We start from the raw sequence: 27,593 nt of genomic DNA, 5'->3' as shown, positions 1-27,593 counted from the left end.
GCTTTGCCGCCGAGGGTGGGCGGGGCCCGCTTCCCCAGCCATGGCGGCGGCGGAGGCACCTGCTGCTGCTGCTGCTGTGGGGCGGGAGAGGGCAGAGGGGGGAGGGGGCGCCCCCTCCCCCCCGCTGCCGCCACCCCCCCGCGGCCAGAGAGCAGGTGAGTGGTGAGCTGAGTGGCCGGCAGGGAAAGGCCCTGCCCACCCCGACTCTTAGGTAGAGGAAGGGGCGCGGGAGGAGGAGGAAGTGACGCACAGGAAGCTGGCAGGGACGGGGGGGGTTGTTTCAGGTAAATTGGGGGCTTTCTAGGATTTAGTGGGGAGTGTTGTAAACAAAGTTTGCCCTTTTCCCTTATGGGGTATCCAAGAGCCCATACAGGGTCCTTACATAGGTTCCCTATTGGTAGGAGAAGATAACAGAGGCCAACCAGAGAATATTGAGAAGCAAAGCAGCTAGTAAGCCTGATCTTTATTGATCTGTTGCAACAGGGTGCTCCCCTCACCCGCAGGAGAGGAGGAGGAACCCAGAAAAATGGCACGCAAGGCCTTATAAAGACTTTTGAAATTGCCACCCTGTGGGTAAAACCTCAGCGCCTAGGACTTGCCGATCGCATGGTCGGCGGTTCAAATCCCCGTGGCGGGGTGCGCTCCCGTCGTTCGGTCCCAGCGCCTGCCAACCTAGCAGTTCGAAAGCACCCCCGGGTGCAAGTAGATAAATAGGGACCGCTTACTAGCGGGAAGGTAAACGGCGTTCCGTGTGCTGCGCTGGCTCGCCAGATGCAGCTTGTCACGCTGGCCACGTGACCCGGAAGTGTCTGCGGACAGCGCTGGCTCCCGGCCTATAGAGTGAGATGAGCGCACAACCCTAGAGTCTGGCAAGACTGGCCCATACGGGCAGGGGTACCTTTACCTTTACCTTTAGCTGAAGACCACCTCCAGAAACACCATGCATACATCACAGAAGGGGTGTAACCTAAGACCACCCCTCAGATACATCATACCTACATCACAGAAAAGGCGGTCTTAAAACAGAAATTTGAATGTTGTTTTTCTCCTGTCCTTGTTTATCTGGCAGGTTACTTGATTGGATTGCCTGGGGAGCCTGGCCAGTCCTTTGTAATGATAAATACTTAATTCCTGGGCCATGTCACAGGCTCACACCTTATTCATATCTTAAATGTGTCCTTAAGACAGGATTTGTGAGCAAAGAGACAATGGGGAGGTTTCCCACTTTGACCTTGCAGAGAAAACATTTGGTCAGTTTAGGAATCAAAATGGTTCCAGGTTGGCCTTCCTGTGCTGATCTGTGTACGTGCTTGGTTGGTACACTTATGAACATTACCATATATCTAAGACCATAAAATTCCTATCACAGGGGGTAGAGCAAAAGTGGCTGATAATGGTGTGGTGAGTCTCTGGGAAAGAGGAAGCAGCTAGAAGAAAAATACTATTATTATTTAGAAAAATACTACTGTTATTATTTATTTATTTATACCCTGCCTTTTCCCCTGACAGGGACTCAAGGCAGATTATAAAAAAAATAAGAAAAACTAAAAATGGGGGAGTATCCTTAAAACACACACACACACAAAATTAAACTTTGGTAGAGTTTATACGTAGTTTCTATTACACACATGCATAGAATTGAAGTGTTGGGATGGCGTGAGTCATCTTAGTCCAGCCACCTGCCATGCAGGAATCTTTTCCCCATTGTGGGGCTTGAGCCCGTGACCCCCGAGATTAGTAAGAGTCTCATGCTGAATTAGAGTAAAAACCAGCACAGCGCCAAGTGCTGAAAGGGCGGCAGGATGGGGGTATGTTGACAGGGAACCAACCTACCGTATTTTTCGCTCTATAGGACACACTTTTTCCCCTCCAAAAATGAAGGGGAAATGTTCGTGCGTCCTATGGAGCGAACGCAGGCTCCTTGGCTTCAGCGAAAGCAAAACGAAGCCTCCAAAGCGCAGAGGGAGCGCTCCGGAGACTACGCGTTGCTTTTGCTGAAGCCTGGAGAGCGAGAGGGGTTGGTGCGCACCGACCCCTCTCGCTCTCCAGGCTTCAGGGATGGCCGCCTGAAGCCTTTGGAGCGCAGTGGGACCTCGTGCTGTGCTCCAAAGGCTTCGGGTTCCTTTCGCTGAAGCCGAGAGAGCAAGACTCTCCTGGCTTCAGGGATAGCCGCCTGAAGCCTTTGGAGCGCAGCGCGAGGTCCCGCTGTCCCCAAAGCCAGAACAGAGAGACTGAGCGCTGTGCAGCATCTCGCTGTTCTAGCTTGGGGATGCTGGGGCTTTATGGGGAAACCCCAGGCTTCCCCCTTCAGCCCCGACACTGATTTGATTCAGAATATTTTTTACTTGTTTTCCTCTAAAAACTAGGTACGTCCTTTAGAGCGAAAAATACAGTAATAGTTGAGCCGCCTCCTTGTGAGTGATGTAGTGTTACAAAAAAACAACACTTTAAAGGGAAAACACAAGGAAAATAAGGGTTGGGTGTGTCCTGCTCAGGTGTAGATTTTACTTCCGTCATATTATGCTGCACATGCACATCATCTGCTCAGATAAGTAGTAAATTGCTTAGGTGAACTTGGAAAAAATAATGTCTGCACCAGCTCCAGTGTCATTCTTGCTTATAGAGTTGCTGCGGCGTTGTGTTGGATTTATTGATTTGGACTTTGTATCACACAGTTCTGGTAAGCAGTTGAAAGCGGCTTCTATGGCAAAAAAAAAAAACCATCATAATAAATGACAAACAGCAGTCATCAGTTTGAAAACAAGCAATCGTGATGTTGTAGGAATGCAGTGGTGTGGCAGGGGTCTAATGTCGCAGTGGGCTTCATGGACAACACACATGGAAAAGATGGGGAAATATAACTTTCCCCCCATAAGTATTGACCACACAGACCATCATGTTTTAAGAATCCTTTGTGCAGCCAAAACTTACTTGCTTCGTACCACAGGGTGGCTACAGTAGTCAAAGCACATTGCAGGCAAACTGTCCAAGAATCCATTAACAACCAGACTTGGAGACCACCTCACAGAGAATCAGACTTGCAACACCTCCCAGGAATGAGTGGCAAGAGATTTCCTCCCTACAACATTTTACTGGCTCTGAAAAATATACAGCAACAGTGAGTGAAATCTTAAATCTCATCCAATACACCCACTAAAAAAACCCACAACTCTTCAGGAAGCAAACATTTGAAAAATATCTTAAAACACATCATTTGAGTTAGAAATTTCTTTTGGCCCATATACAATCATAAAATTGAAGCATTGGAAGGGATCCTGAGGGTCATCTAGTCCAACCCCCTGCAATGCAGGAATCTCAACAAAAGCATCCATGGCAAATGGCCATCCAACATCTGCTTAGAAACCTCCAAGGAAGGAGAGTCCACCACCTCTCTTTTGAGTGTTGAGCAACCCTTACCATCTGAAAGTTCTTCCTGATACTTAATCAGAATCTCCTTTCTTATAACTTGAATAAATTGGTTCAGGTTGTGCCCTCCCATGCAGGAGCTTGCTCCATCTGCCCTTTAGATATTTGAAGATGGCTATCATATCTCCTCTCGGTCTCCTCTTATCCAGGCTAAATATAGCCAACTTCCTCAATCGTTCCTCATGAGGCTTGGTTTCTGGACTCTTGATCATCTTGGTCTCCCTCTTCTGCACTCATTCCAGCTTGTCAATATCCTTCTTAAATTATGGCACTCAGAACTGGGCACAGTATTCCAGGTGCGGTCTGACCAAGGCAGAATAGAGTGGTACTATTAATTCCCTTGATTTGGACACTAGACTTCTTTTGATGCAGCCTAGAATAGCATTAGCTTTTTTTTTTTTTTTTTGCTATTGCATTACACTGTTGACTCATGTTAAGCTTTTGGTCTACTAAGACCCCTAGATCCTTTTTGCATGTACTACCGGCAGGCCAGGTGTCCCCAATCTTACATTTGTGCAGCTGGTTCTTCCTGCCTGTGTGTAGAGCCTGACATTTGTCCCAACTGAAATTCATTCTGTTAGGACCAGTTCTCCAATCTGTTCAGGTCATTTTGAATCCCAATTCTGTCTTCAGTGGCATTGGCTGCCCCTCCCAGTTTGGTGTCATCAGCAGATTTGATTAGCCTCCCTCAATGTCTTCATATAATGTTGCTTCATACTACATCAGACACTTGGTTCATCAAAGCCTTGTGGTATCTGCTTTGGCTTGGAGTGGTTCTGCTATCCAGTCCTGCTATCCAAGTTCCTCTTAACTGGAGATGCCATGGAATTAACTTCGGAATTTTTTTTCATGCAGGGCATGTGCTTTACCACTGAGGTATGTCTCTGCCACCTTAACAGCTGATCTATGGCATTACATTATTCATGTGGTCTTTGAAGATGGACGGACCTTAGTTTGTATCACACGTGTGATGCCTTACAGAAAACATGTATGCCACTTACGGCAAGAGAGGTTTGGTGTAGACTCCAAATAATTGTCAGAGTTTGTACCTCTCCTTTTGAGTGATTGGATTTTGTGTGTGCTTTAAAATCTCACTCACTCAGATTGTCACAGCTTGTGAGGTCATAAATCCTTATTCATATCCCAGCAGATTTCACTACGGCCTTTAGGTATGGATTTTTAATTTTTTCTTTTTGATTTCTAACTTCCGTTCTCGTTATTTAAAACAATGAAAATACAGAGACAAGGGCAGTAGAATTTTGTCACTATAATTAAATTTGCCACTTGTTCCTTTCCATCTCTTCTCTTTCTTCAGTTGAGCTCATTATACCTAAAGAGGAATGAGAAGTGATGAGCAAGGCTTATGCTATTCACACTTAGCAACAAGCACGCCCCATTGAATTCTGGGGGTTTTGAGTTGACCTGCCTAGGATTGTGCTGCAAGTAGATTCATCTTTAAACAAATACAGTTCTCTCATGAAGTAACTTGCACCAGAGAGCAATTTTAAACACCCCCAGGAGTTTGCATGCACCAAGGGATTCTTGGCTTTCCCCCTTTAAACCATCTCACATACACACTATTACAAACTGGTTTTGAGACGCCCTGCAGTTTTCACAGGGGTTTGCCATGCAGTGAAAGTTGTTGGCTGTGTAGGAAAGAAATTCTTAATGTTTCCTTGAGCACATGGAGCTAGTCCTGGGATAGCCAGTGTAGTGAGATGTTGTGAATGTTATTCCTGAGCTGAGGCTGCTGGAGTCCATGACATCTAGCGAACACAAAGCTGGCTTTCCTTGAACAAGTCTTCTTGCTTACATATCATCAGGATCCAGTGTGCTTGAGCCTCTGTGTTTTGCCCTAACAGCTAATCCAAGTACAGTGGTACCTCGGGTTAAGAACTTAATTCGTTCCGGAGGTCCGTTCTTAACCTGAAACTGTTCTTAGCCTGAAGCACCACTTTAGCTAATGGGGCCTCCTGCTGCCGCCACGCCGCTGGAGCACAATTTCTGTTCTCATCCTAAAGCAAAGTTCTTAACCTGAGGTACTATTTCTGGGTTAGCGGAGTCTGTAACCTGAAGCGTATGTAACCCGAGGTACCACTGTATACATTTCCATTCGAAGCTGGAGATTCTTGAAATATCTGCGCTCCCGTACAGGTCTTTGTAGATTAATTTTCATAGCTCATCTCAAACAGATAATGAGGGTGTTATCTGTGTCTGAAAATACGTTCACTGTACAAATGGGGGGGGGGGGGACAAGCATCAGTATTTAGGCAGGTACACTGAGGCTGAACATTACTGGCTCTATTTGTGAGTAAAATGTCCTGAAGATGAGTACAGTGTGGATCCTTCATGCGTTTTTTTATGAACCAATGAATAAAATTTCTATAGACTCCCATTCACCCATCAAAGGTGTACACTGCAGTCCTGATGAAAGTCCCTTTCTGTTTGGCATGGGAGGGAAGTTTGCATTGGTGCCGGTCGGATTTATGTGTGCCAAATAGGGTTTGGAGGCAGTGACCCAATCCTGGTAACCCCTTCCTACACCTGCAATTTAATGTTTTGAAAAGATTCACCCAACCACACATTGTAATGTAATTTGGCCTAAAGTGCGTGGAGGTGTGACATGACTACTCTTGCAATATTTCATATGGGCCAAGGTGGTCCAACCTCTCAGACCAAGTGGGCCGCAAGAGTACTTTGACATAGAACCCAGGGGCCGCACCCTGAATGAAATTTCCATGTCGTAAATTAAAGTGTTCACAATACACAGTGGTACCTCGGGTTAAGAACTTAATTCGTTCTGGAGGTCCGTTCTTAACCTGAAACTGTTCTTAACCTGAGGTACCACTTTAGCTAATAGGGCCTCGCGCCTCCGTCGCACGATTTCCGTTCTCATCCTGAAGCAAAGTTCTTAACCCGAGGTACTATTTCTGGGTTAGCGGAGTCTGTAACCTGAAGCGTCTGTAACCCGAGGTACCACTGTAGTTAATACTATTTAATACAGGCAATTAATATATTTAAGGGTAAGGACTCCCAAGCATAATGAGACCTACTCCCGAGTAAGTATGCGCTGGGTCAGGTTGCTGCACTACTATCCATAGAACAGGGTTGCAACTCTGTGCACACTGACCTGGGATTAAGCCCTGCTCAGGTAAAATGCAGGGCAAACCTCATGCGCTCCTACTCAAAAGCAAATGCCTTTAAGTTCACTGAGACTTACTCCCAGGTAAATGCATAATGTGCAGGGCTGCAGCCTTAAATATATATTTAGAGTTATCCAGTTGCCCAATACCAGTGTAGGGGAAATACCTCTCTCGCATTAAATGCATTATTATTGTGTTTACAATGGTAGCTGTAGGTACAGCGGGTTACATACGCTTCAGGTTACATACGCTTCAGGTTACAGACTCCACTAACCCAGAAATAGTACCTCGGGTTAAGAACTTTGCTTCAGGATAAGAACAGAAATCGTGTTCCGGCAGCGCGGCGGCAGCAGGAGGCCCCATTAGCTAAAGTGGTGCTTCAGGTTAAGAACAGTTTCAGGTTAAGAACAGACCTCCAGAACGAATTAAGTTCTTAACCCGAGGTACCACTGTACTTTGTTTCACAGTGCGGCCCAGGGCGAGGTTGGGGGGTGGGGAGGGGGTTGGCCCATTTGGCATTGCAGAGGTTGAGGGAGACACAACAAGCACTTCTACTGCTTGTTTCTGTGTGTTCCCCACAGCCACAGCAACAAAAGCCACTTTAAGAAGTCCTGAATGTTGCCGACAAAAACCACCTCGAGGGCTGCTTACAGCCCCCAGGCCGCATATCAGACCACTCTGATATAAGCTGTAACTCTGATTTGTAGTAGGAAGAGTCTTTCATTCTGAGTATTCCTGCATTGCAGAGGGTTGAACTAGATGACCCTCAGGATCCCTTCCCACTCTACAACTCTGTTATTCCTTCTTGTAGGTGGTTGTAAGGTTAAATGGAGGCAGGAGGAGGCCTGTTCTTTCCTGGCGTTTCATTCCAACCATGTGTTATGTCCCAACAGAACAATCTTCTGTTTGGGGTTAGTAAACAGGCAATTTCTCTCTTTCTCTAATCTTCAAGAGACTGTGTTTAAACTGCACAAAGCAGCAAACTAGGGGAAGGATTGTGATTTAAGAGCTGAGTCGTGTGCCGTTCTTCCAGGTTCATACACACCACAAATTGTCACCCCACTGATCTGCAGTGACGCTCCAAGGTTCTCCAGCAAATGGGACTCCCAGACCTTCTAACTCACATTGTTTAGCTGGGAGTGGCATGGATTGAGCCCGGGAACTTATTCATGGAAAATATGTGCTCTTCTACTGGGTTTAATGCCCGGATGCTGAGGTCCAGCGCCGAGGGCCTTCTGGCAGTTCCCTCATTGCGAGAAGCAAAGCTACAGGGAACCAGGCAGAGGGCCTTCTCGGTAGTGGCGCCCGCCCTGTGGAACACCCTCCCATCAGATGTCAAAGCGATAAACAACTACCTGACATTCAGAAGACATCTTAAGGCAACCCTGTTCAGGGAAGTTTTTAATGTGTGATATTTTAGTGTATTTTTGGTTTCTATGGAAGCCGCCCAGAGTGGCTGGGGAAACCCAGCCAGATGGGTGGGGTACAAATAATAAATTATTATTATTATTATTATTATTATTATTATTATTATTATTCCTCGAGCAGGAAAATGTATTTTCCTGTACAGTGAGTTGAGGAGTCATTATCTTGCGCAAGTTCCTCTCTCCACCAATTCTCCACTCAAAACAAGTTGAATGCTTACAGTGCACAAATTATATATGCGGCAATATATGAGACAACTCATAGACTCAAAGCCCTGAGCAAAATGCCACTGTGCCACTTTGACAGGCAATAAACATAGGCTCAAATTATGAGATGGAATGCAGGAATGCCTCATGTGAAATAACTCTCTCACTCCGCATTAGACACCAGGAAACTTGCGGCAGTGGTGCTAGTGTGCTGCTGAACTTCTGCAAAGTACGGCAAAAGGTGGGAGACAGATCCTGCCGCCTCTACTCAGGACCAACAATAAATGGCTGGCTAACACATTGGACTGGAATTTTTTGTGAACTGAAGATAGTGGGACATGAGTATATCGAAGCAGGACAAGAAAGAATTTGAGGCCTTATGTCATGGCAAAATCACTCCAATACTATTTTCTTTCACCAGTTTCACACAGTGAATCTTTTTCATCGGTGTTTCTACAGCTAGCATTTCCCATGTATGGAAAAAAAATATATGCAAGGCCCCCTGATGTAGTAAATAACTGCTCTCACCACATGGGGTACATTTATAAGAAATATACACCACGTGAAATTGCTGAGACAAAAGCTAGCAGGAGCTAAGCAAAATGAAATGGATTGCAACCCAAATACAGTGGTACCTCGGGTTACATACGCTTCAGGTTACAGACTCCGCTAACCCAGAAATAGTGCTTCAGGTTAAGAACTTTGCTTCAGGATGAGAACAGAAATTGTGCTCCGGCGGTGCAGCAGCAGCAGGAGGCCCCATTAGCTAAAGTGGTGCTTCAGGTTAAGAACAGTTTCAGGTTAAGTATGGACCTCCGGAACGAATTAAGTACTTAACCCGAGGTACCACTGTAAAAGGGAAACAACATGGCCGAAAGCAGGATCCACTCTAAGCACCGAAAGCATTTTTGAGCTTACTTTAGAGTTGTTGACAAAGATTTTCCAAACCAAGCTCGAAAACTAAATTCGGAGGCTGTTAAAAGGCTACCACAAATGAGAGATGAGTTTTTGGAGCTGCAGGGTGTATTCTCCATCCCATATGAGAATCTGAGCTGCGGAAGAATTAGGGGCTCCTTTTCCTGGCACCTGCTGTTCCCCAGACCCCCAAAACACACTTTCCTCCTACCTTTTACTCTTCAAACAGCAGGAGAAGCAACAGCCAGGCCATAAGAAGGATTGAGGGGGAAGAGTTTCCTGAGATTGTCTTCATAATCTAGGTAACACAGCATTAGGGTGCAAAGTTTAGGGGAGTTAAGGAGACATAGTTTTTGTGAGGACTCCTGTAATTGCACTAATGTCTTGTGATCCTCTGCTAAGTCAAAGCAACAGGGCATTGTAGAATGAGAGCCCTGCTGAATCAGACCAAAGACCTTTCAAGTTCAGCATCCTGCATACAAGAAGCCTAGAAGTCTGAGGGCAGTAGTCCTCCCTGTAGCTGGTATTCAGAACCCCCAACCCTTCCATCTTGGTTCCACTTCTGCATGTAACACGAGGGGTGCAGGGACCGGTTGGCAAAAAGATCTCGGATATTTTCGAAATTAATCAGAGGCAAGCTTGGGCCTGCGCATCCACCTCCAGTTTAAATCCACTAAATGTCAAAGCTGCTTGGTGAAGCAGATTATCCGTAAGTGTACGTTTATAAGCAACATTTAGGGTTTGGACATACAGTGGTACCTCTGGTTATGTACTTAATTCGTTCCGGAGGTCCGTTCTTAACCTGAAACTGTACTTAACCTGAAGCACCACTTTAATGGGGCCTCCTGCTGCCGCCGGAGCACGATTTCTGTTCTCATCCTGAAGCAAAGTTCTTAACCCGAGGTACTATTTCTGGGTTAGCAGAGTCTATAACCTGAAGCGTATGTAACCTGAAGCGTATGTAACCCGAGGTACCACTGTAATGTTAAAAATGTGCTTAATCGTCAATGGAAGCACAAGTTTCTGATTTTGTTGCTTTGGAAGGGAAACAGGGCCACGTGAGACCAAAGCTCCCCATACTTTGTTCATAACGCTGAACCATGGTTTGCCATGGTATTCAAACCAGACCAATGTTGATGTGAAGAAGAATATGCGAAGCTGAACTAAAGTTTTAATAATTAAAAGAATTAAACATGGCAATTGCCTCAGGAGCATGGCATGAGTATTTACAAAATCTGCATAAATTTGCATACAAATAATACAGTAATCTTAAAGCATTCTTTCTTGTTTTAAAATGAGGCATACCACATGTCACCACATGTGTCTCTTATGTGAGAAGGGAAGTGGAATGATGATCCCTGTTTAATTCATTGAAATGTTTTTGTTTCCTAAGTGCCCAATTAGTTAGGGCCAGCTTGTCAACTGATCAAAAAGTTTTTAATTAATCTGATGTGAATGTGCATTTGTAGATTGGCACCTGAATGTTCCACTCTGCAACTCTGCCCTGTGTTTGGTTGTTCATACGTAACCTTGCAGAATAAGTACCTACTTGGGAGTGAGCCCGGCTGGTTGGACTGAGATGGCTTAGTTGACCGTGCATGACATTATCAGGGTTGTGGGTTCAAGCTCTACGCTGGACAAAAGATTCCTGCATTGCAGGGGGTTGGACTAGATGACCCTCAGGGTCCCTGACGACACTGCAATTCTATAATTTTAAATTTAGTGGGGCTTACTTCTGAATAGACTTTGCCGAAGTAGATTTGAGCAGCTACTAGCGTTCATACCTGGCCGATCTTGGGGGGAAAACTATATTCTGGATAATGATTTAGAACGTGTTTTTACAAGCAAGTCCTCACGTTCGGGTACTTTATTTTAAATTTGGAACTTAAATTTTGATTTATGTTCGTTTACAGAAAGCCATTGACTCCCGTTGAATCTTTATCCATGTAAATGGATTTTGGGCTTCAGCTGGATATCGTCACATGTTGCCTCAAGACATGTGCACAGAAACCCACATTAGATACTTAGAATTAGCCAAATTGACAGACATAATAAGACAAAAACCAAAAAGTGAAGTAAAAAAAGAATGAGAGTGCCTAAATGAATACCTCAAAAGTCAAGGTTTGAGGACAGAAATCTGGCTGAGTCTGGAATAACCTTGTGAAGGGAAAGGATATGAAAGAGGGATTTATATCTAGATGTTAGGATAGAGATGATAAGGAAAACAGGAAGACACAATGAGAGATAAAGGAGGTGCTGTGGGATTGGTGGAAGTCTTGTTTTAGTGTCTTCTTGTTTTAGTGTTTATAATATTAACTTGTAAGATACAGATTTGTGGGTTTTTTGCTTTTTTTGTTGTTGCTTTCGTTTTTGAATGTTGATTTTTGTGTATTATTTTTCAATATCTTTTGTGTTGTTGTGTGGAAAATACTAATAAAATTTATTTTAAAAAAGAAAGAAACCCACATAAACACACTGCTCCCCCCACTGGTTCCCATGTTCATTCTCTTCCTCCACTTGCTGTGGGTTTTTCTTTTTTTATATAAAAGTGTTCTGCGTGGTACAGCATGCAGGAGAGGAGTTGGGGCAGGCAAAACAAAGATGGCTGCCAGAAGCGGCCATTCTGTTAATCAGCAGCATCCTCTGCCTTAGGATTTGCTGAATGGTTAGAACAGAAAACCCTGCCAAAAACATGAATAGATTGCCTTGATAATGCCACATTATCTTCATTCTGGCTGCTGAGCTCTTAGTGTCTACGGTTAAGTGTCCAAACATGAAATCAAGTTTTCTTCCAACATTCCTCCACATTCCCCCTAATTCTGTCTTCCCGTGTGTCTTAATTTTTCATCCTTTCCCCAGTGCTTTGAAAATGGACTGCTTCGTGCACATCATAGCCTGATCTTCTCATAGTACGAGGTGGAAGGCAGTCCACTGTCATACAAATAACAAATCCTTTCCCCTTGCACCAGCACAGTTTGCATTACAAGCGGGAACCATTTTAGGCATGCCCAATTAACACGCGGTTGCCAGCGCATGGGTCCTTTTGGACCCAGAAGAAGGCAAAACGGGCTTGCTTGCTTATATGCACTCTGCCAACGTGTGGGGTCTGAGGACCAGGAACAGAACCCCTGCACAAAATGGTCACCACCTGCATTATGGCTAAACCTCCACCCATTAGCTTCACTGGGTTTACTCTTAGTTGTATGCAATCCCTTATGATTGCTTTGGGAAATACAAGTAGCACACCAGTGTTTTCCACAGCAAACACCTAACATGAAGACATTGCAGATAAGTGTACATCCTTCTTTACATCACTTTTCACATATCTAAGCAGCACCTATTCCCCACCCCAGCAGCTGTAATGAGTGAAACTGGTTTAATTCAATCTCCTCCACTGGGACAAAAGTTGCCTGTATTGCAAAATCTGCCACAAATCTCCAAGGTCCAGTTCAGATGGTCCTCAAGAAGCAGAAATCCTTACCGTGCTTGAACTTTGTCCACAATGCCCAAGGGCCACTTAAAATTCATTACAATTTCCTAAATGCCAAAAGTGATGAGTTTTGTAGCATAAGGTTTGTCCTCTCTGCATCTGCCTGCCTTTATTAACCCCTGAGGCTTGCTGGCCTGTAAGGAAAGTAGAACCTACAAAACCCACAACCGGACAATACCTTTACTAAGACACACCAAACAGTGTCCAAACTTTTGAGTTCTGTGTATCTCTTAATTGAGCTAGATGCTAAGCAGAACACGGGTTGAAGGATTAAGTAGAAAAATAGAAGAAGAAGAAAATAGGCTGGACGTTACAGCCCGGATGTTATAGGAATTAGACTAGGGCTGCTTCGAGATGGACACTGTTTTGCCAGTAGGATTCACACGCAGACCAACAGATTTGGTTAAAGTGGATTTGTCACTTGTGCACACACACCCTCAAAAGAACAACCCAGACTTTTTGTAGGAAGAAAAGTGAGGGATAACAACTCCTTGATAAGACTTAACTTCTCTGCAAACAAATCAGGATAAGTGTTCGGTAAATAGGTCCCTTAGTTCCAAGATCAAAATTGTGGGCTGAATTAGTCTCCGCTAAACACTAAAGGTAATTGGATTACTATCTGCTTATTGACGGCTATATCCTTAATCATTCATTTAGATGATACTTTGGATGAAGTGACAAGGAAAGAACTATGCACAGACACTTTCTGCAAAGTTTGTGGAGCCGTACTGCAGTTTGAATCGCAAAGGGCTGCACACTATGAGGTAAGCTTTTGGAGCGGAATATGTCAGTTGTGTTTCCAGCACACACACACCCCTTAACTCCTAGCAAAGGATGGTTCAATGTTTGCCAGTACAGGCTCAGTTTCCTTGGGAGGAAAGTTCACTAGAGAATTGTAGCATTTTTAGAATATCTGTTCGTTTATAAATATTCAAACTGAGTAGGCAGACACCCAGACATAGAGTGTTGCACTTTGAAACAGTTCATTTATTTTATTTGTTTGTTAAATTTGTTGGTTGCTTTTATCTTGCCCAGGGCAGCCCAAAGCAACTTACAAACAAACAACAAACATAGATAGATAGATAGATAGATAGATAGAGTAAAACCAAGGGGTTTTCTCCAATAATAATAATAATAATAATAATAATAATAATAATAATAATATCTTTATTGTCATTGCCCCCTTCGGGGACAACGAAATTACTTGACTGCTCCATAAAAACACTAATTAAACAATACAGTATAATACAGCAAGGGAGATTAGATGACTTTCAAAGTCCGGGCTTCCCATTCAGGGCCGAGATCGCTCTGGAGAAGAAGCTGTTCTTAAGACGGCTCGTTCTTGTCTTCATCGTCCTGTATCTCCGTCCCAACGGCAAGAGCTCGAAGAGACAGTGACCAGGATGCGATGGATCTTTTACTATGTCCAGTGCCTTCCTATGGCACCTTGTGGCATAAATCTGCTCTAAGGTGGAGAGTGGGCAGCCAACAATGCTCTCTGCTGCCTTAACAACCCTGCACAACCCCATCCTGTCCTGGGTAGTACAGCTTCCGTACCACACACATAAGCCATAAGTGAGCACGCTCTCAATGGCACAGTGATAGAAGGCAAGCAGCAGTTTCTGCGGAAGATGGTTTTTCCTTAGTATTCTCAAAAAGTACAGTCTCTGCTGCGCCTTCTTCACAAGCCCCCTTGTGTTGACACTCCAGGACAGATCCTCTTGTAATTCAATGCCCAAAAATCTGAACGTTGTTACCCTCTCCACACAGACCCCATCAATCAAAAGTGGCTGGACGTTGCTCTTCTGTCTCCTGAAGTCCACCACAAGCTCCTTTGTCTTCCTTGTATTTATGAGCAAGTTGTTAGCTCTGCACCACTCTGTCAGCCGCTCCACCTCATCTCTAGGCAGCATATTGGGGGGGCTGTCTCCTCAAAGCCACCTGCAAAAACTCAGACTTGTCTCTGTGGGTTGCAATCCAGATCATGCCCACAAACGCCCTACTTCACCCTTGGCCGGTAAGTCTTAAGAATCTCCGTGAGCTTGTAATCAGCGGCCAAAATAGTTCATTGAAGAAACCTGTTCTAGCCATCTGTGCCCTTTGAAGAAATATCTCGACCCATTGGTAAAAGATCAAGTAACAAGTTACATCATCGCCTGACAGCCATAACGATATTATCCCACGTAAGATGCATATTCATGCTGTCCTGCATTACAGTCGCTTCTCCTAGGCCTGAACACATGTTAATATAGGGCCACAACTATTAATTTTCCTGAGATGCACACCCCAACCCAAGTAAAATATTTGTCTTGATTTATTGCTAATAACTGGGTTAAACCACAGAGCCTAGAACTTGCCGATCAGAAGGTCGGCGGTTCGAATCCCCGCAACGGGGTGAGCTCCCGTTGCTCGGTCCCTGCTCCTGCCAACCTAGCAGTTTGAAAGCACATCAAAGTGCAAGTAGATAAATAGGTACCGCTCCGGCGGGAAGGTAAATGGCGTTTCCGTGTGCTGCTCTGGTTTGCCAGAAGCGGCTTAGTCATGCTGGCCACATGACCCGGAAGCTGTATGCTGGCTCCCTTGGCCAATAAAGCGAGATGAACGCCGCAACCCCAGAGTCGTCTGCGACTGGACCTAATGGTCAGGGGTACCTTTACCTATTGCTAATAACATTGTTTTGGCCAGTGAAACCAACATATTAAAGGCATGGGATCCATTTTTCTTTATCCCGCGCCACTTTGATTTAATCCCTTCTCTAAGCCAGTTTGTTAAAGTTTTCCCCTGAGCATTTTTTTTTTTAAATATTTTTTTATTAAGGTTTTAAACAAAGAAAAAAGAAAAACAACACACAAAAACAATACAAAACTTAACAATAAAAACAAAACATAACAATTAAAAACAAACTCTCTTTTCCATTTCCAATTTTAAATTACTTATTTTCTGGACTTCCTCATACCTCCTTTTTTTGTATTCCAATCCACATTATTTGTCCAGCAGTTTCTTTTCCACTTTTTTAATCCCAATCTTTAATTTAATAAAATGTTAAAATATATAACTTCAACTTTTTTAAACCTAATCCTTGCTCTTAATGTCATATAGCTTTAAATTTTTCCCTTTTATTATCAAATTTCCATTTCTTTAAACATCTTTAATCTTAATCTTTAATCTTAATATATCCTTAACTTTAACCTGTACAGCTGGAAACCACTTATTTTCATCCCCTGAGCATTTTAGCATCGGCTGCTGTGGACATTCTGAGACAAGTTAAGTAGCCTCTGAACTGTCTGCGTTGTCATGCTCCCTTCTCTCCCTTCTCCTTGTCCTGCCTGGACACTTGAGCCTCTGCAGGCACACTGCCTGGGGAAGCCCTGCACCACACAAGACAAGAAAGGTCCAGGAGCTGTGCTAGGCCACCAAAGAGCTCTTCCGTGGCTCCCATTCATTCTGATGGGGCTCATACGGAATAGCTTCTGTAAGGAGAGTCGCAAGCCATCCTGCATCCTAGCCAGCCATGCCTTGGCCACTTTCGGGATGGGAAGAAGAAACTCTCTAGCAGAGCTTAGGTAGTGGTCAGGCTGGCAGAGGAGGAGACAGTCTCGTAAGTATCCAGGGTCAAGCTATTTAATGCTTTAGAGCTAACCGCAAGCACTTTAAGCTGGCAAGCAATTGCTGCTGCTGTGAAATGGGCACGATATTCTCTCACGGCTAAGGAATTCTCTCTCTTTTAAAAAAATAATGTTTATTAATTTTTCATTAATAACATTGCAATTAATAACGTTTCATATCATGCTACATCATATAAAAAATAAGAAGGCCAATTATCTATTCCAAATTAAATAATTTAATGGGACTTCCCATGTTCTGGCTGCTCCAGAGAAAATCTTTTGCTTTTGTTCCTGCGTCTTCTCCCAATATCATAGTTCCGATGTTAACCCCTTCTTATCATCACAGTCACTGGTATGGGACTTTTCCATCATACTTAAAAAGTCCATATTATGTTGGCATGCAAGAGGGATTTTATTCTTCTTCTTATTCTTCTGGCTAAGGAATTCTCTAAACATTGCAGTTCCCCAAGTTTTTTTCAAAGGTATATTCCAGCCCTTACTCATTTTATCTCAAAAGAGAATCCCAAGGGGCATCCTGATATAAAACCAATCCTTCTGTTTTCCAGGGTAAAAGGCACGCTCAGAAAGTCCGGCTTTATTTACAGATGCATAGTGAACAGAAGGATGGGCAGGAGCCCAGCAAACAGAAGTTACAGTATGTGAATTTCCAGGTAATGTTATCTCATCCTCAGCATAAGCCTGGCAGGCATCAGAGATTGGGCCGACAGCCAGTTTTGGGAAAACTTTAACTACCTTTCCTGTGCCTGTCGCCATCAGAAATGGGAAATTTCAAGCTGTGGTTAAAGTGAAGAAGAGCCAGGAGCATGCCGTGCATGGCAAAAAGGCAAAGGTACCAAATTCAAGAGGGACGTGGGTGGCGCTGTGGGTTAAACCACAGAGCCTAGATCAGAAGGTCAGCGGTTCGAATCCCCGCAACAGGGTGAGCTCCCGTTGCTCAGTCCCTGCTCCTGCCAACCTAGCAGTACGAAAGCACGTCAAAGTGCAAGTAGATAAATAGGTACTGCTCTGGCAGGAAGGTAAACGCTGTTTCCGTGTGCTGCTCTGGTTCGCCAGAAGCAGCTTAGTCATGCTGGCCACATGACCCGGAAGCTGTACGCCGTCTCCCTCGGCCAATAAAGCGAGATGAGCGCTGCAACCCCAGAGTCGGCCACGACTGGACCTAATGGTCAGGGGTCCCTTTACCTTTACCTTTTTACCAAATTCAGGAAGTGCCAATGTTTTTGGTGCAAAGAAAGAATCAAGAGCATAGTTAGAGAGTGCATTCCCGATTATTCCTTTGAATCAAAAGCTTGAATTGCAGGGAGCTTTGCAGTGCAAATAATCCTTGCCCGGGGTGGCATCTGCCACCCAAAGGGAGCTTGTTGTTCGCCTAGCATCATGGTGGAATCAGGTGATAGGCAAGTGGGTGTCCCTAGTCACCTGTCAGAATGGCCCAGCCGGGTGGGGGAGCTCAGGATCCAGCCTGGAGTTAGATCTTCTTTTCTACTCTGCTCTATATGGCTAGTTGCCGATTAAGACCAAAACCTTTTCAGACCTGGAATATGTTTTTAATCCTAAACTGCGTCGTAAACCCTGTTGTTGTTGTTGTTGTTTGCACCATATACGCCCGTTTTTTCTCCTTTTCCCTTTCCCTTTCTCTGTCCCACTCATTCTCCTCTCGGAAATTTCCCATTGGTTTAGCACTGGTGGATTAAATGTCTTCGCGCTTTGATTTCAGATGGACCCAAATGTGGACGAAAACACCTACTGCAGGCTTTGCAACATGGTCTTCACGTCCCCAATAGTTGCTCAGTCACACTACCTGGGAAAGATTCACACCAAGAAGCTGAAACGGCTGTCGGAAGATCAGGCACAACAGCCTGTGCAGAACGCTCAGCCAGAACCTGGTGAAGACCCAGTGGTTTTTAATAATAATAATAATTTTTTTAGTTATACCCCAACCTTCTGGCTGGGTTGCCCTGTCCACTCTGTCCTCTGTCAGGGCAGAGTGGTGCAACATTTTAGCTGAATCCAAGGAACTGTCAGGCTTCAGAGAATCCAGTCCCTCCCACAGTGGGCAGCCAAGAAGTAGATAATTAGAAGAGTTCTTACCAAGTCCTTTATTCAGTATTCCCAGAGAGATGCTTTGAGAAGTTCCTTTCCATTCCAGTAAAAGCATTGCTCCGAGTAAAGTCCCACACCCTCCCTCTCTCGTATCATAACTCATCCTTGCAGAGCCAGTGTGGTGTAGTGGTTAAGAGAGGTAGACTCGTAATCTGGTGAACCGGGTTCAATTCCCCGCTCCTCCACATGCAGCTGCTGGGTGACCTTGGGCTAGTCACACTTCTTTGAAGTCTCTCAGCCCCACTCACCTCACAGAGTGTTTGTTGTGGGGGAGGAAGGGAAAGGAGAACGTTAGCCCCTTTGAGACTCCTTCGGGTAGTGATAAAGCGGGATATGAAATCCAAACTACTACTACTACTACTACTACTATTCTTCTTCTTCTTCTTCTTCTTCTTCTTCTTCTTCTTCTTCTTCTTCTTCTTCTTCACCGGCTAATCTGAGCTTTCCGCTCTCCTACTCTCAATGCTCGCCAGGACCTGGGAGAGGGGTGGGTAGGATCTGGCATGCTTTCCAAAGACACTTGAGTCTATCAGCTGTCTCTCCCCTGGTGCTTCTTCTCCCTCCTACTCCTCTCCCAACATTTCCCAGCTTCTCCCCTCTGCAGCCTCTGAACTGTGACCTTCTGCAAACCACTGTTCTAAATCTATACTGTCTCCCGCTTCTCTGGGAAGTGCAGCAGGGGTGGTCTCCACCATTCCTCCTCAGTCCAGTCCCTGACAGGAAGAAGGAAAGCAAAATTTCCCTTCTTCTTTGCTCCCTTGTTCACTTCTGCCTGTCCCCTGGTCTTTCCGCACAGTGCAGAAAGGGAAGGGAGAAAGTATTGACTTAGGCCTGCCAACCAGCCGCTTGCAGGAGGCTACACCTATAGCAGCTCACCACCAAGTGTATTTGTCATCCAGAGAGATAGATGCACATGGGATGAGGCATACCGTATTTCTCGCTCCATAAGACACACTTTTTTCCTCCTAAAAGGTAAGGGAAAATGTGTGTGCATCTTATGGAGCGAATTCAGGCGGTAGGCTGCTGCTGGAGCCGCGTGCTCTTTAAAGGCTGCCCTCTGTCCCTTCCCCCACCTCCCAGAAAAGCCAGCAAGAGCCGCTGCTAAACTCTGCTCCACGCTCCCTTGTAAGGGCTCCCTTTCGTCCCTCATTTTTTGCTGGGAAGCCAGCAGAAGAGGCACTGTGCAGCTATCGCTCTTGCTCGGCTGGCTTCTCAGCGAAGCAGGAGGAGGGACGGAAGGGTTTAAAGCAAGAAAAGCAAGAACCGCTTACATGCTCTGCACAGAATATATTTTTTCTTGCTTTCCCCCTCTAAAAACTAGGTGTGTCTTATGGTCAGGCGTGTCTTATGGAGAGAAAAATACGGTACTTGTATGTCGGGCATTCCTTCTTGATACATAAGAGCTGCAAGGAATATATTCTATCAGCGTAACCGAAAGACTTACAGGGCCATTACCGTGTCTTCTCTGGCTGCTTTGGTGGAAGAGCTGACCTTCCTTCATAGAATCATAGAATAGAATCATAGAATCATAGAGTTGGAAGAGACCACAAGGGCCATCGAGTCCAACCCCCTGCCAAGCAGGAAACACCATCAGAGCACTCCTGACATATGGTTGTCAAGCCTCTGCTTAAAGACCTCCAAAGAAGGAGACTCCACCACACTCCTTGGCAGCAAATTCCACTGTCAAACAGCTCTTACTGTCAGGAAGTTCTTCCTAATGTTTAGGTGGAATCTTCTTTCTTGTAGTTTGGATCCATTGCTCCGTGTCCGCTTCTCTGGAGCAGCAGAAAACAACCTTTCTCCCTCCTCTATGTGACATCCTTTTATATATTTGAACATGGCTATCATATCACCCCTTAACCTCCTCTTCTCCAGGCTAAACATGCCCAGCTCCCTTAGCCGTTCCTCATAAGGCATCGTTTCCAGGCCTTTGACCATTTTGGTTGCCCTCCTTGCACTTATTTCCCAGGTCCCTCTGCGGTTCCATCTCTGCCGGAGCCATCTGTTGAAAACGCCTCGCAGGACACTGATGTGAAAGACCCGTCGCCATCCTGTAAAACCACGTTGGATCTAGACGATCCGGATAAATTCTGCAAGCTTTGCTCGGCGCCCTTCAACAACCCGCTTATGGCCCACCAACACTATGTGGGCAAGAAGCACAAAAGGAACGAAGCGCGCAAGAAGCTGATGACCGAGATGGGATCTGAGGCCGTTCCCGCCGAGTCCCAGGCCAATGGTAAGCAGGCGACACAGGGAGACGCCATCCACTGAGCGTGGCTCAGAACCAAGCTGCGTGATCAGCAGATTCGTGGGACTTGGCAGCTGTTGCTGCAGCATTTGAGGCAGAGGGGATTCCATGTTTTCTTGGAATGCTTCCCTGTGTTAAAAAAAAATTCCCTGAATGCGCGACACCGTATCAGATAGCAGAAGACTTTTCCCAGGAACTGGCGGGCAGAGAGATATGGCACAAGGAATTCGGACACATTTGGGGCATGCCCTAGGGCCATTTGCATTGCAATCTGTTTAACCTGCAGCCCTCTGTTCTTTTAGCAGTTGGAGTGGGCAAGTATATATGCCCCATTTGCAGCATCAGTCTCACGTCCATAGAAATGTACCAGTCGCACATGCAAGGAAATAAGCATCAGATAAAGTAAGTGTTTCCCCAGGTGTGCATTTTTCTCTTCTCCCCAACCCCTCCGCAAACAAGGCTGACAGTTCAGTGCGGGAAGTGTGTGCTAATGTTTTCAGTGGAGCCTCACAAAGACTGGGTTGTGATCTCTGTGCAGCCCTTCATCTGGGTTCTGTACATAGCTGTCAACTTTTCCCTTTTCTTGAGAGGAATCCTATTCGGAATAAGGGAATTTCCCTTTAAAAAAAGGGAAACGTTGACAGCAATGGTTCTGTACCTGCCCAGCTTTCTCTTAGAAGGCAGAGGAGAAGAGATTTTTCTTCTCTTGCAAGCGCCTTGCTGCTCGGTTCTCTAACAGCAGTCCTTTTTTTCAGGGAGGGGGGACACAGGGGTACGCACACCCCTAATCATTTTCTGAATCTTTAGGACATGCCCTCCAAGGAGATGTCGCCTCAATTTGCTCTTTCAGGTTTTTTAAAATTCCTTCAGGAGATTTCATTGTCTGTTTTATTTACTTCCCCAACTCTCTTTCTTTTAATATAATATTTATTAAATTTTCCATTTTAACAATCCAATAAAAAACCACATTAAAACATTCTAAATGACAATGCAATCAAAAAAGCCAAATATTCAATGCCAAATAATATATCATTTGGGTGACTTCCCGTGCTCTGAAGTTCTTTTGTGGTTTTAGTTAAGTAGCATTTAATATGGTGGATAGGGGACGCGGGTGGCGCTGTGGTCTAAACCACTGAGCCTTGGGCTTGCCGATCGGAAGGTCGGCGGTTCGAATCCCTGCAACGGGGTGAGCTCCTGTTGGTCGGTCCCAGCTCCTGCCAACCTAGCAGGAAAGCACGTCAAAGTGCAAGTAGATAAATAGGTACTACTCCGGCGGGAAGATTAACAGTGTTTCTGTGCGCTGCTCTGGTTTCGCCAGAAGCGGCTTAGTCATGCTGGCCACTGGCTGCAGACAAACGTCTGCTCCCTCGGCCAGTAAAGCGAGATGAGCGCCGCAATCCCAGAGTCGTTCACGACTGGACTTAACTGTCAGGGGTCCTTTACCTTTTTAATGTGGTTGGTATTGTGACCTTCCTTCATGCTTACAGTGCAGCAGGTGTATTCAAGGAAGCACTGGGTTTGTGGGGGGGACATAACCACCTCTCATTAGTGTAAGTTCCACTTGATTTGCATCTACCAAAAGTTCACCAGGCAAGTGCAGTGGAATAATTTGTCAAGGCTTCTAAGAAGAGCTGTGCAGGAACAGGCGTGTTTCGTCCACCGCTGTTCTTTGAGTCCAGCCAGGTGCCTTTCAGAAGTTTGCAAGAAGAGGCTCACTCTCACAGTTGTTCCCTAGCAACAGGTATTCAGAGGGATGCTAACTCTGATCCTGGAAATAGATTGATTGTGTGTGTGTGTGTGTGTGTGTGTAGTAACTGATGTGTCCAATGCCCGAACCAGGGACAAGAATTTGGGTCACCAACTGTTGGAACTCTCTTTTCCTGCTTTACTTGCATTCCCAGTTCCAGAAACTATTTACAGTTGGGGCTGAAGCAAAAGATCTCTTTCAGTTTCTTCTAAAATAGGTATGTGTCGTGGAGCAAGGCTTTTAACAGGAAGATAAGGCAGTTGCTTAAGTTATTTAGGAACAAGAAGAGCACCTGGTTAGACTTGGCTTTTGGGTCGCTCTTCATTGCCCACTGAGTCAAACGTTTTCCAGCAAAATCCCACAGCAGTTTATCTTCAAGTTTGAAGCAACTGCACATTTTATGGATTTGCTTGCTTTAAAGGATTTATATACTGCCAGGCCAGTTTTACAGCAGCACATAAAATGATAATCAGTGAAACAGCAGCAAAAGGCAATGCTAAAAATAACCACAGCAGGGATGGATGGATGGATGGATGGATAGGTACCTGACACCTTAAAAAAGCATATTAATGTAGGCAAGTGAGTCTCGCCGGAGAGTGTGTTCCATCACTTTTATGCACCAGGCAAAAATGTTTTTTCAGTCATGCTTTTGGCTTTAATTTGGAGAGTTTCAGATAATTGTGGTCTCCTTTAGTGGGTGGGATGGAGGAGACTACTTTTTATGTATAGGAATGTTTTTAGCTTTCATATTGTTTTAGTTTGTATTGGTTGAACATTGGTACAGACGACACGCTGTGGGTTAAACCACAGAGCCTAAGACTTGCCAATTAGAAGGTCGGCAGTTCAAATCCCCGCGACGGGGCGAGCTCCCGTTGCTCGGTCCCTGCTCCTGCCAAGCTAGCAGTTCGAAAGCACATCAAAGTTGCAAGTAGATAAATAGGTACCGCTCCAGCGGGAAGGTAAACGGCGTTTCCGTGCGCTGCTCTGGTTCACCAGAAGCGGCTTAGTCACGCTGGCCACATGACCCGGAAGCTGTACGCCGGCTCTCTCGGCCAATAAACGAGATGAGCGCCACAACCCCAGAGTCGGCCACGACTGGACCTAATGGTCAGGGGTCCCTTTACCTTTACCTCGGGTTAAGTACTTAATTCGTTCCGGAGGTCCGTTCTTAACCTGAAACTGTTCTTAACCTGAAGCACCACTTTAGCTAATGGGGCCTTCTGCTGCCGCCGCGCCACCGGAGCACAATTTCTGTTCTCATCCTGAAACAAAGTTCTTAACCTGAAGCACTATTTCTGGGTTAGCGGAGTCTGTAACCCGAAGCGTATGTAACCTGAAGCGTATGTAACCCGAGGTACCACTGTATTGTATTGCAAATCACTTGTGAGCTCACTTGTTGTAAAGAGAAGTGGCTCATAACTGAAAAGGCCCCGTATCCCAGTGCATCCTACCTCTGTTCAAATGGCTGGGGCACCATTGGGAAGGGATTCTCAGGACAGAGGTAGCAGCAGCAAGAAAAGTGGAAGAGCAGCTCTTAGGTGTGCTTCTGAGTGAGTGGCTTTTAATTAGTGTACCCGAATGAGATATAGGAAGACCCTTTGCCCCCCGAGGAAGACCTTTGATTGAAATATGTTGGGAAGTCTTTGCAGAAAAGCCTTGAGGCCTACTTCTTCCATCAAATTATATCACAGGAGAGCAGGATCAAGTACACCCTCTCTTAATTCAGCTCCTGAATACGTATGCATGTACTGGGAAGACAAAGGATTTGTTTCTCAGCAGTGTGAAACTGGCAAAAATCGATTTATCGTACATATTATGTAAAAGCCCCTTTAAATCCAGACTTGCTTCCCAGTGAAATGTGGGTAGAATAATACTGCAGGAATCTAGGTGGTGCTAAAGTGGAACTATAAATCATTCAGCTGACATTGTGGTCCACAGGAACTTTTTTCTTTCTGACTTCAGCCAAATTGTTTGGTTAAAAATCATGTTGTTGTCATTTTTGCTCATTCCCGCCACAATTGTATCTCTTCTCCCTTTTATTATTGTAGAGAAACCATGATTTCCAATCTAATAACGAACTCTAAGAAAACATACGGCTCCTTCCAAGATGAATTGGAAGATTATATTAAAGTGCAAAAAGCAAGGGGGCTGGAACCAAAGACCCACTTCAGAAAGCCAGAAGAAGAGTTTCAAATGGAAGAGTATGGTGCCATGAATGGCCATGAACGGGGCTTTGGATTTGATCAGGATCAATTTTCCGGCGACGCTAACACACCAGAGCAGTATTCTGGCATTTTCTCAGAAACATGTCCACCTTTGTATTCTGCTAGAAGCAGATTGTCCCATTGGCCGCCAGGGTACAGAGACCTGCCAAAACTAGAAAATGCACCCATTTCTCAGCACAGCACAGAAGGTTCCCTAGAAAAGCAGGCATCTCCACTGGCCACCTACAAAAGTGACAATTGCAACCCATCATCCGAATCCATTGATGGCTACAAACATCTACCTTCCGATAGTAGCTCTGCCTTTCATAGAAGGAGCCAGAAGTCGCCAAAGACATTCAGAAAGGAGGAAGAATGTTCAGGAGAGGAAGACGGCGACCCTCGCCCACCCCTTGCAAAGTTCAAGAGAAAACCGCGCTGTGAAGGAGACGCAAACTTTGGAAAGGGCGGAGAGAAGAGGAAGAGAAAGAAAGAGGACGTCGACTCAACTGCCGAGTCGAAATCGAAGCACGGTAAAGACAGAGGAAATACAGAGGGATCTTCTGAGAAGGAGAGCAGGAAGCATAAGAAGGAGAAAAAGAAGGCTGAAGCCGGTGGACCAACAGAGGAGGAGATGCTTTGGGATGAATCCATCCTGGGATTCTGAGCTTCTCCTAATTAATTAATTTTTGTGTTCATTTGAACCGTTGTGCACTTTTATGTTTCCATTACTGGTTACTTTCCCCGCCCCCCCTTTTAATTGCTTGTTCAGGAATAATGAATGATGGGCACAATATCTCTCAGCAAAGCACTAGGGAAGAAGTGGAACTGAAATTTTGTTGTACTCTACGAAACATAATTAGCAATTTTCAGTACTTATCCTGAAGCGGCATTTAATGCGTTATGAATTTAGTGTGCAATACTCTTTCCGGTAGCATTTAAATGCAGGTTAAAAAAACACAAAAAAGCTATGCATTGTCTACGGTTGCTGCGATATCTGTGTTGTTGAAAGCTTTAATATGAAAGTACGGGGACAGGGAGAGGGTTTATTCCATTTCTTCTTTATAATTGTTTTCCCCTTCCAGTTCTGAAAGTATAAAATAACACATTGAACCAAGAAGAGAAAACTAGTTGAATGTATACACACACACAGATCCACACCCACACACACACCCTTTACATCTCAGGTACATTTTATTTAGGTATAGTTCTTAATCCTAGCCCCAATACCACCTCATCAAAATCTCTCATAAAGGTATAAAGGTTTATTTGACAACAACAGGTTTCACTGTTGAAACTGGGGTGAGGACCTTGCTTTCTGCAGTGCCTCATGGCCCACTGGTGCTTTGAAGCCCCAATTTCAGGACTTCAAAGCACCACATCCCCTGACGCCATTTGTAAACTCAAGTGATTGCCCACCTTTTAAATTTGACCCACAAGCCAGATCCTGATAGGGATCTGGACCATGGAGCAAAAAAATTTCCCCATCTCTGGCTTCAAATGGTGATTGTCACCATCTCCAACAGGTAAGAGGTGTTTGTAAAGTTCAAGGATGGTTTTTCTGAAAACGAAACACCATTTAAGAGTGTTCAAGGATTGGGGATTAAGGCAGTCAGTTTAAAATGAGAATTAAGATGCCCAGAAATCCATGCCTGCTTTAAAGGCATGGAAATGGTTGAAGCAATGTTTGCCTTTACTTGTATGTCATGTAGACAGTAAAGATGATTTCTGAAAAGCGCTCTCCTGTTTTGCTCCCATGAATGTTAGGTCCCTGTTCCCACAATTCCACCTGATGTTTCACCTGCTCTGCAGGTCAGGCCAAGCACTGACCCTGGGGTCACTGCAATAGAAATGTTTAATATTCAGCTACGAGTTGAAATTAATGACGTTGGATTTCTGCTGAATGGAGTAGAAACCTCCCAAACAGCACATCTCTAGTATCCTCCAAAGCAACATGGATGGATATTTTCGTTCCATCTTTTAAAATCCCGTCATCTTAAAGACGACCTATTCCTCATTAACTAGTCCTGTGTCCTTTTTTCACCCTGAATTAACTTCCTTAAGTCAAGAGGGCAGCAGCAGTGGGTGCAACTTTTATGAACGCTTAACCTTTGTTTGTGCAGCTATGTCCCAGCCACATAAAACCACGTGTATGCACAGCCCCTGTCTCCATCATCCAAGCAGGCGCTGTTTTAACATTTCATGGGCACATTCTAACCAGATGAGCATTTGGAAGGTTGGAGCAGGGGAAGAGGAGGGGTGACCCCCCCCGGCCACCCTTTACAGAAATGAAGTTATTCAACTATATATGCTAAGGTATCAACAAAGCCTGTGAGCAATAACATCCTTACTTGGAAGCAAAAAGGTATTTTGGGGTAAAGCATGTGTGACAAATGTGGGACGTGGGTGGCGCTGTGGGTTAAACCACAGAGCCTAGGACTTGCCGATCAGGTCGGCGGTTCGAATCCCCACGACAGGGTGAGCTGCCGTTGCTCGGTCCCTGCTCCTGCCAACCTAGCAGTTCGAAAGCACGTCAAAGTGCAAGTAGATAAATAGGTACTGCTCCAGCAGGAAGGTAAACGGTGTCTCCGTGCACTGCTCTGGTTCACCAGAAGTGGCTTAGTCATGCTGGCCACATGACCCGGAAGCTGTCTGCAGACAAACGCCGGCTCCCTCGGCCTATAGAGCGAGATGAGCGAGCAACCCCAGAGTCAGTCACGACTAGACCTAATGGTCAGGGGTCCCTTTACCTTTACCTTTTTATGTGTGACAAAGGGTTGTGCAAGTCAGCCATTTTAAACTCCAAAGCTTACAACGTTTTTCTTCAAAAATGCCAGGAATGGACAAATTAATACAAACTATCTCCAGTGCTATTTTTCTAGGGGGGAAATGGTGTCTGAACTGAACAGGAACTCTTCCCCTTGTTCTCTTAGAATGGCAATGGCACCCACCTGAGAGGTGTCAGAACTGAGTTCTGGCTGGGAAAAAACACTATCGGCAAATATACAGCATTTGCTGGCAAAATGAGACTTTTGTCATGAGTGCTTGTGTGAACAAAGAACA

The 27,593-nt window shown here is 45.1% G+C and overlaps 1 protein-coding gene across 2 annotated transcripts; it reads left to right on the top strand.

Annotated features, from left to right (window-relative positions):
• Positions 1 to 26,268, top strand: LOC308460414 (zinc finger matrin-type protein 1-like). 2 transcript variants are annotated; one of them, XM_080976790.1, is made up of 7 exons: positions 1 to 155; positions 13,263 to 13,369; positions 16,777 to 16,881; positions 17,949 to 18,117; positions 20,304 to 20,570; positions 20,885 to 20,984; positions 24,378 to 26,268. In XM_080976790.1, exons 1-7 carry the CDS (start codon positions 41 to 43, stop codon positions 25,195 to 25,197), a joined length of 1,683 nt encoding a protein of 560 aa, XP_080832916.1. In that variant the 5' UTR covers positions 1 to 40; the 3' UTR covers positions 25,198 to 26,268. The 2 variants fall into 2 exon arrangements, with proteins under 2 accessions (XP_080832916.1, XP_080832917.1); XM_080976791.1 differs by lacking the exon at positions 1 to 155 and adding an exon at positions 2,572 to 2,680.
• The last annotated feature ends 1,325 nt before the right edge of the window (positions 26,269 to 27,593 follow it).

This window comes from Podarcis pityusensis (genome assembly GCF_964106645.2).
Source record: "Podarcis pityusensis genome assembly, chromosome: 13".
Classification (NCBI taxonomy): Eukaryota; Metazoa; Chordata; class Lepidosauria; order Squamata; family Lacertidae; genus Podarcis; species Podarcis pityusensis.
This window is presented reverse-complemented; position numbering and strand designations above follow the sequence as displayed.

Excerpts from the sequence above, each read along its gene's own strand:
- LOC308460414 (XM_080976790.1), top strand. The coding sequence starts at position 41 with ATGGCGGCGGCGGAGGCACCTGCTGCTGCTGCTGCTGTGGGGCGGGAG. Across the intron at positions 156-13,262 it reads CCCCCGCGGCCAGAGAGCAG|ATGATACTTTGGATGAAGTG; the intron begins GTGAGTGGTGAG and ends TCATTCATTTAG. Across the intron at positions 20,571-20,884 it reads CGCCGAGTCCCAGGCCAATG|CAGTTGGAGTGGGCAAGTAT; the intron begins GTAAGCAGGCGA and ends CTGTTCTTTTAG.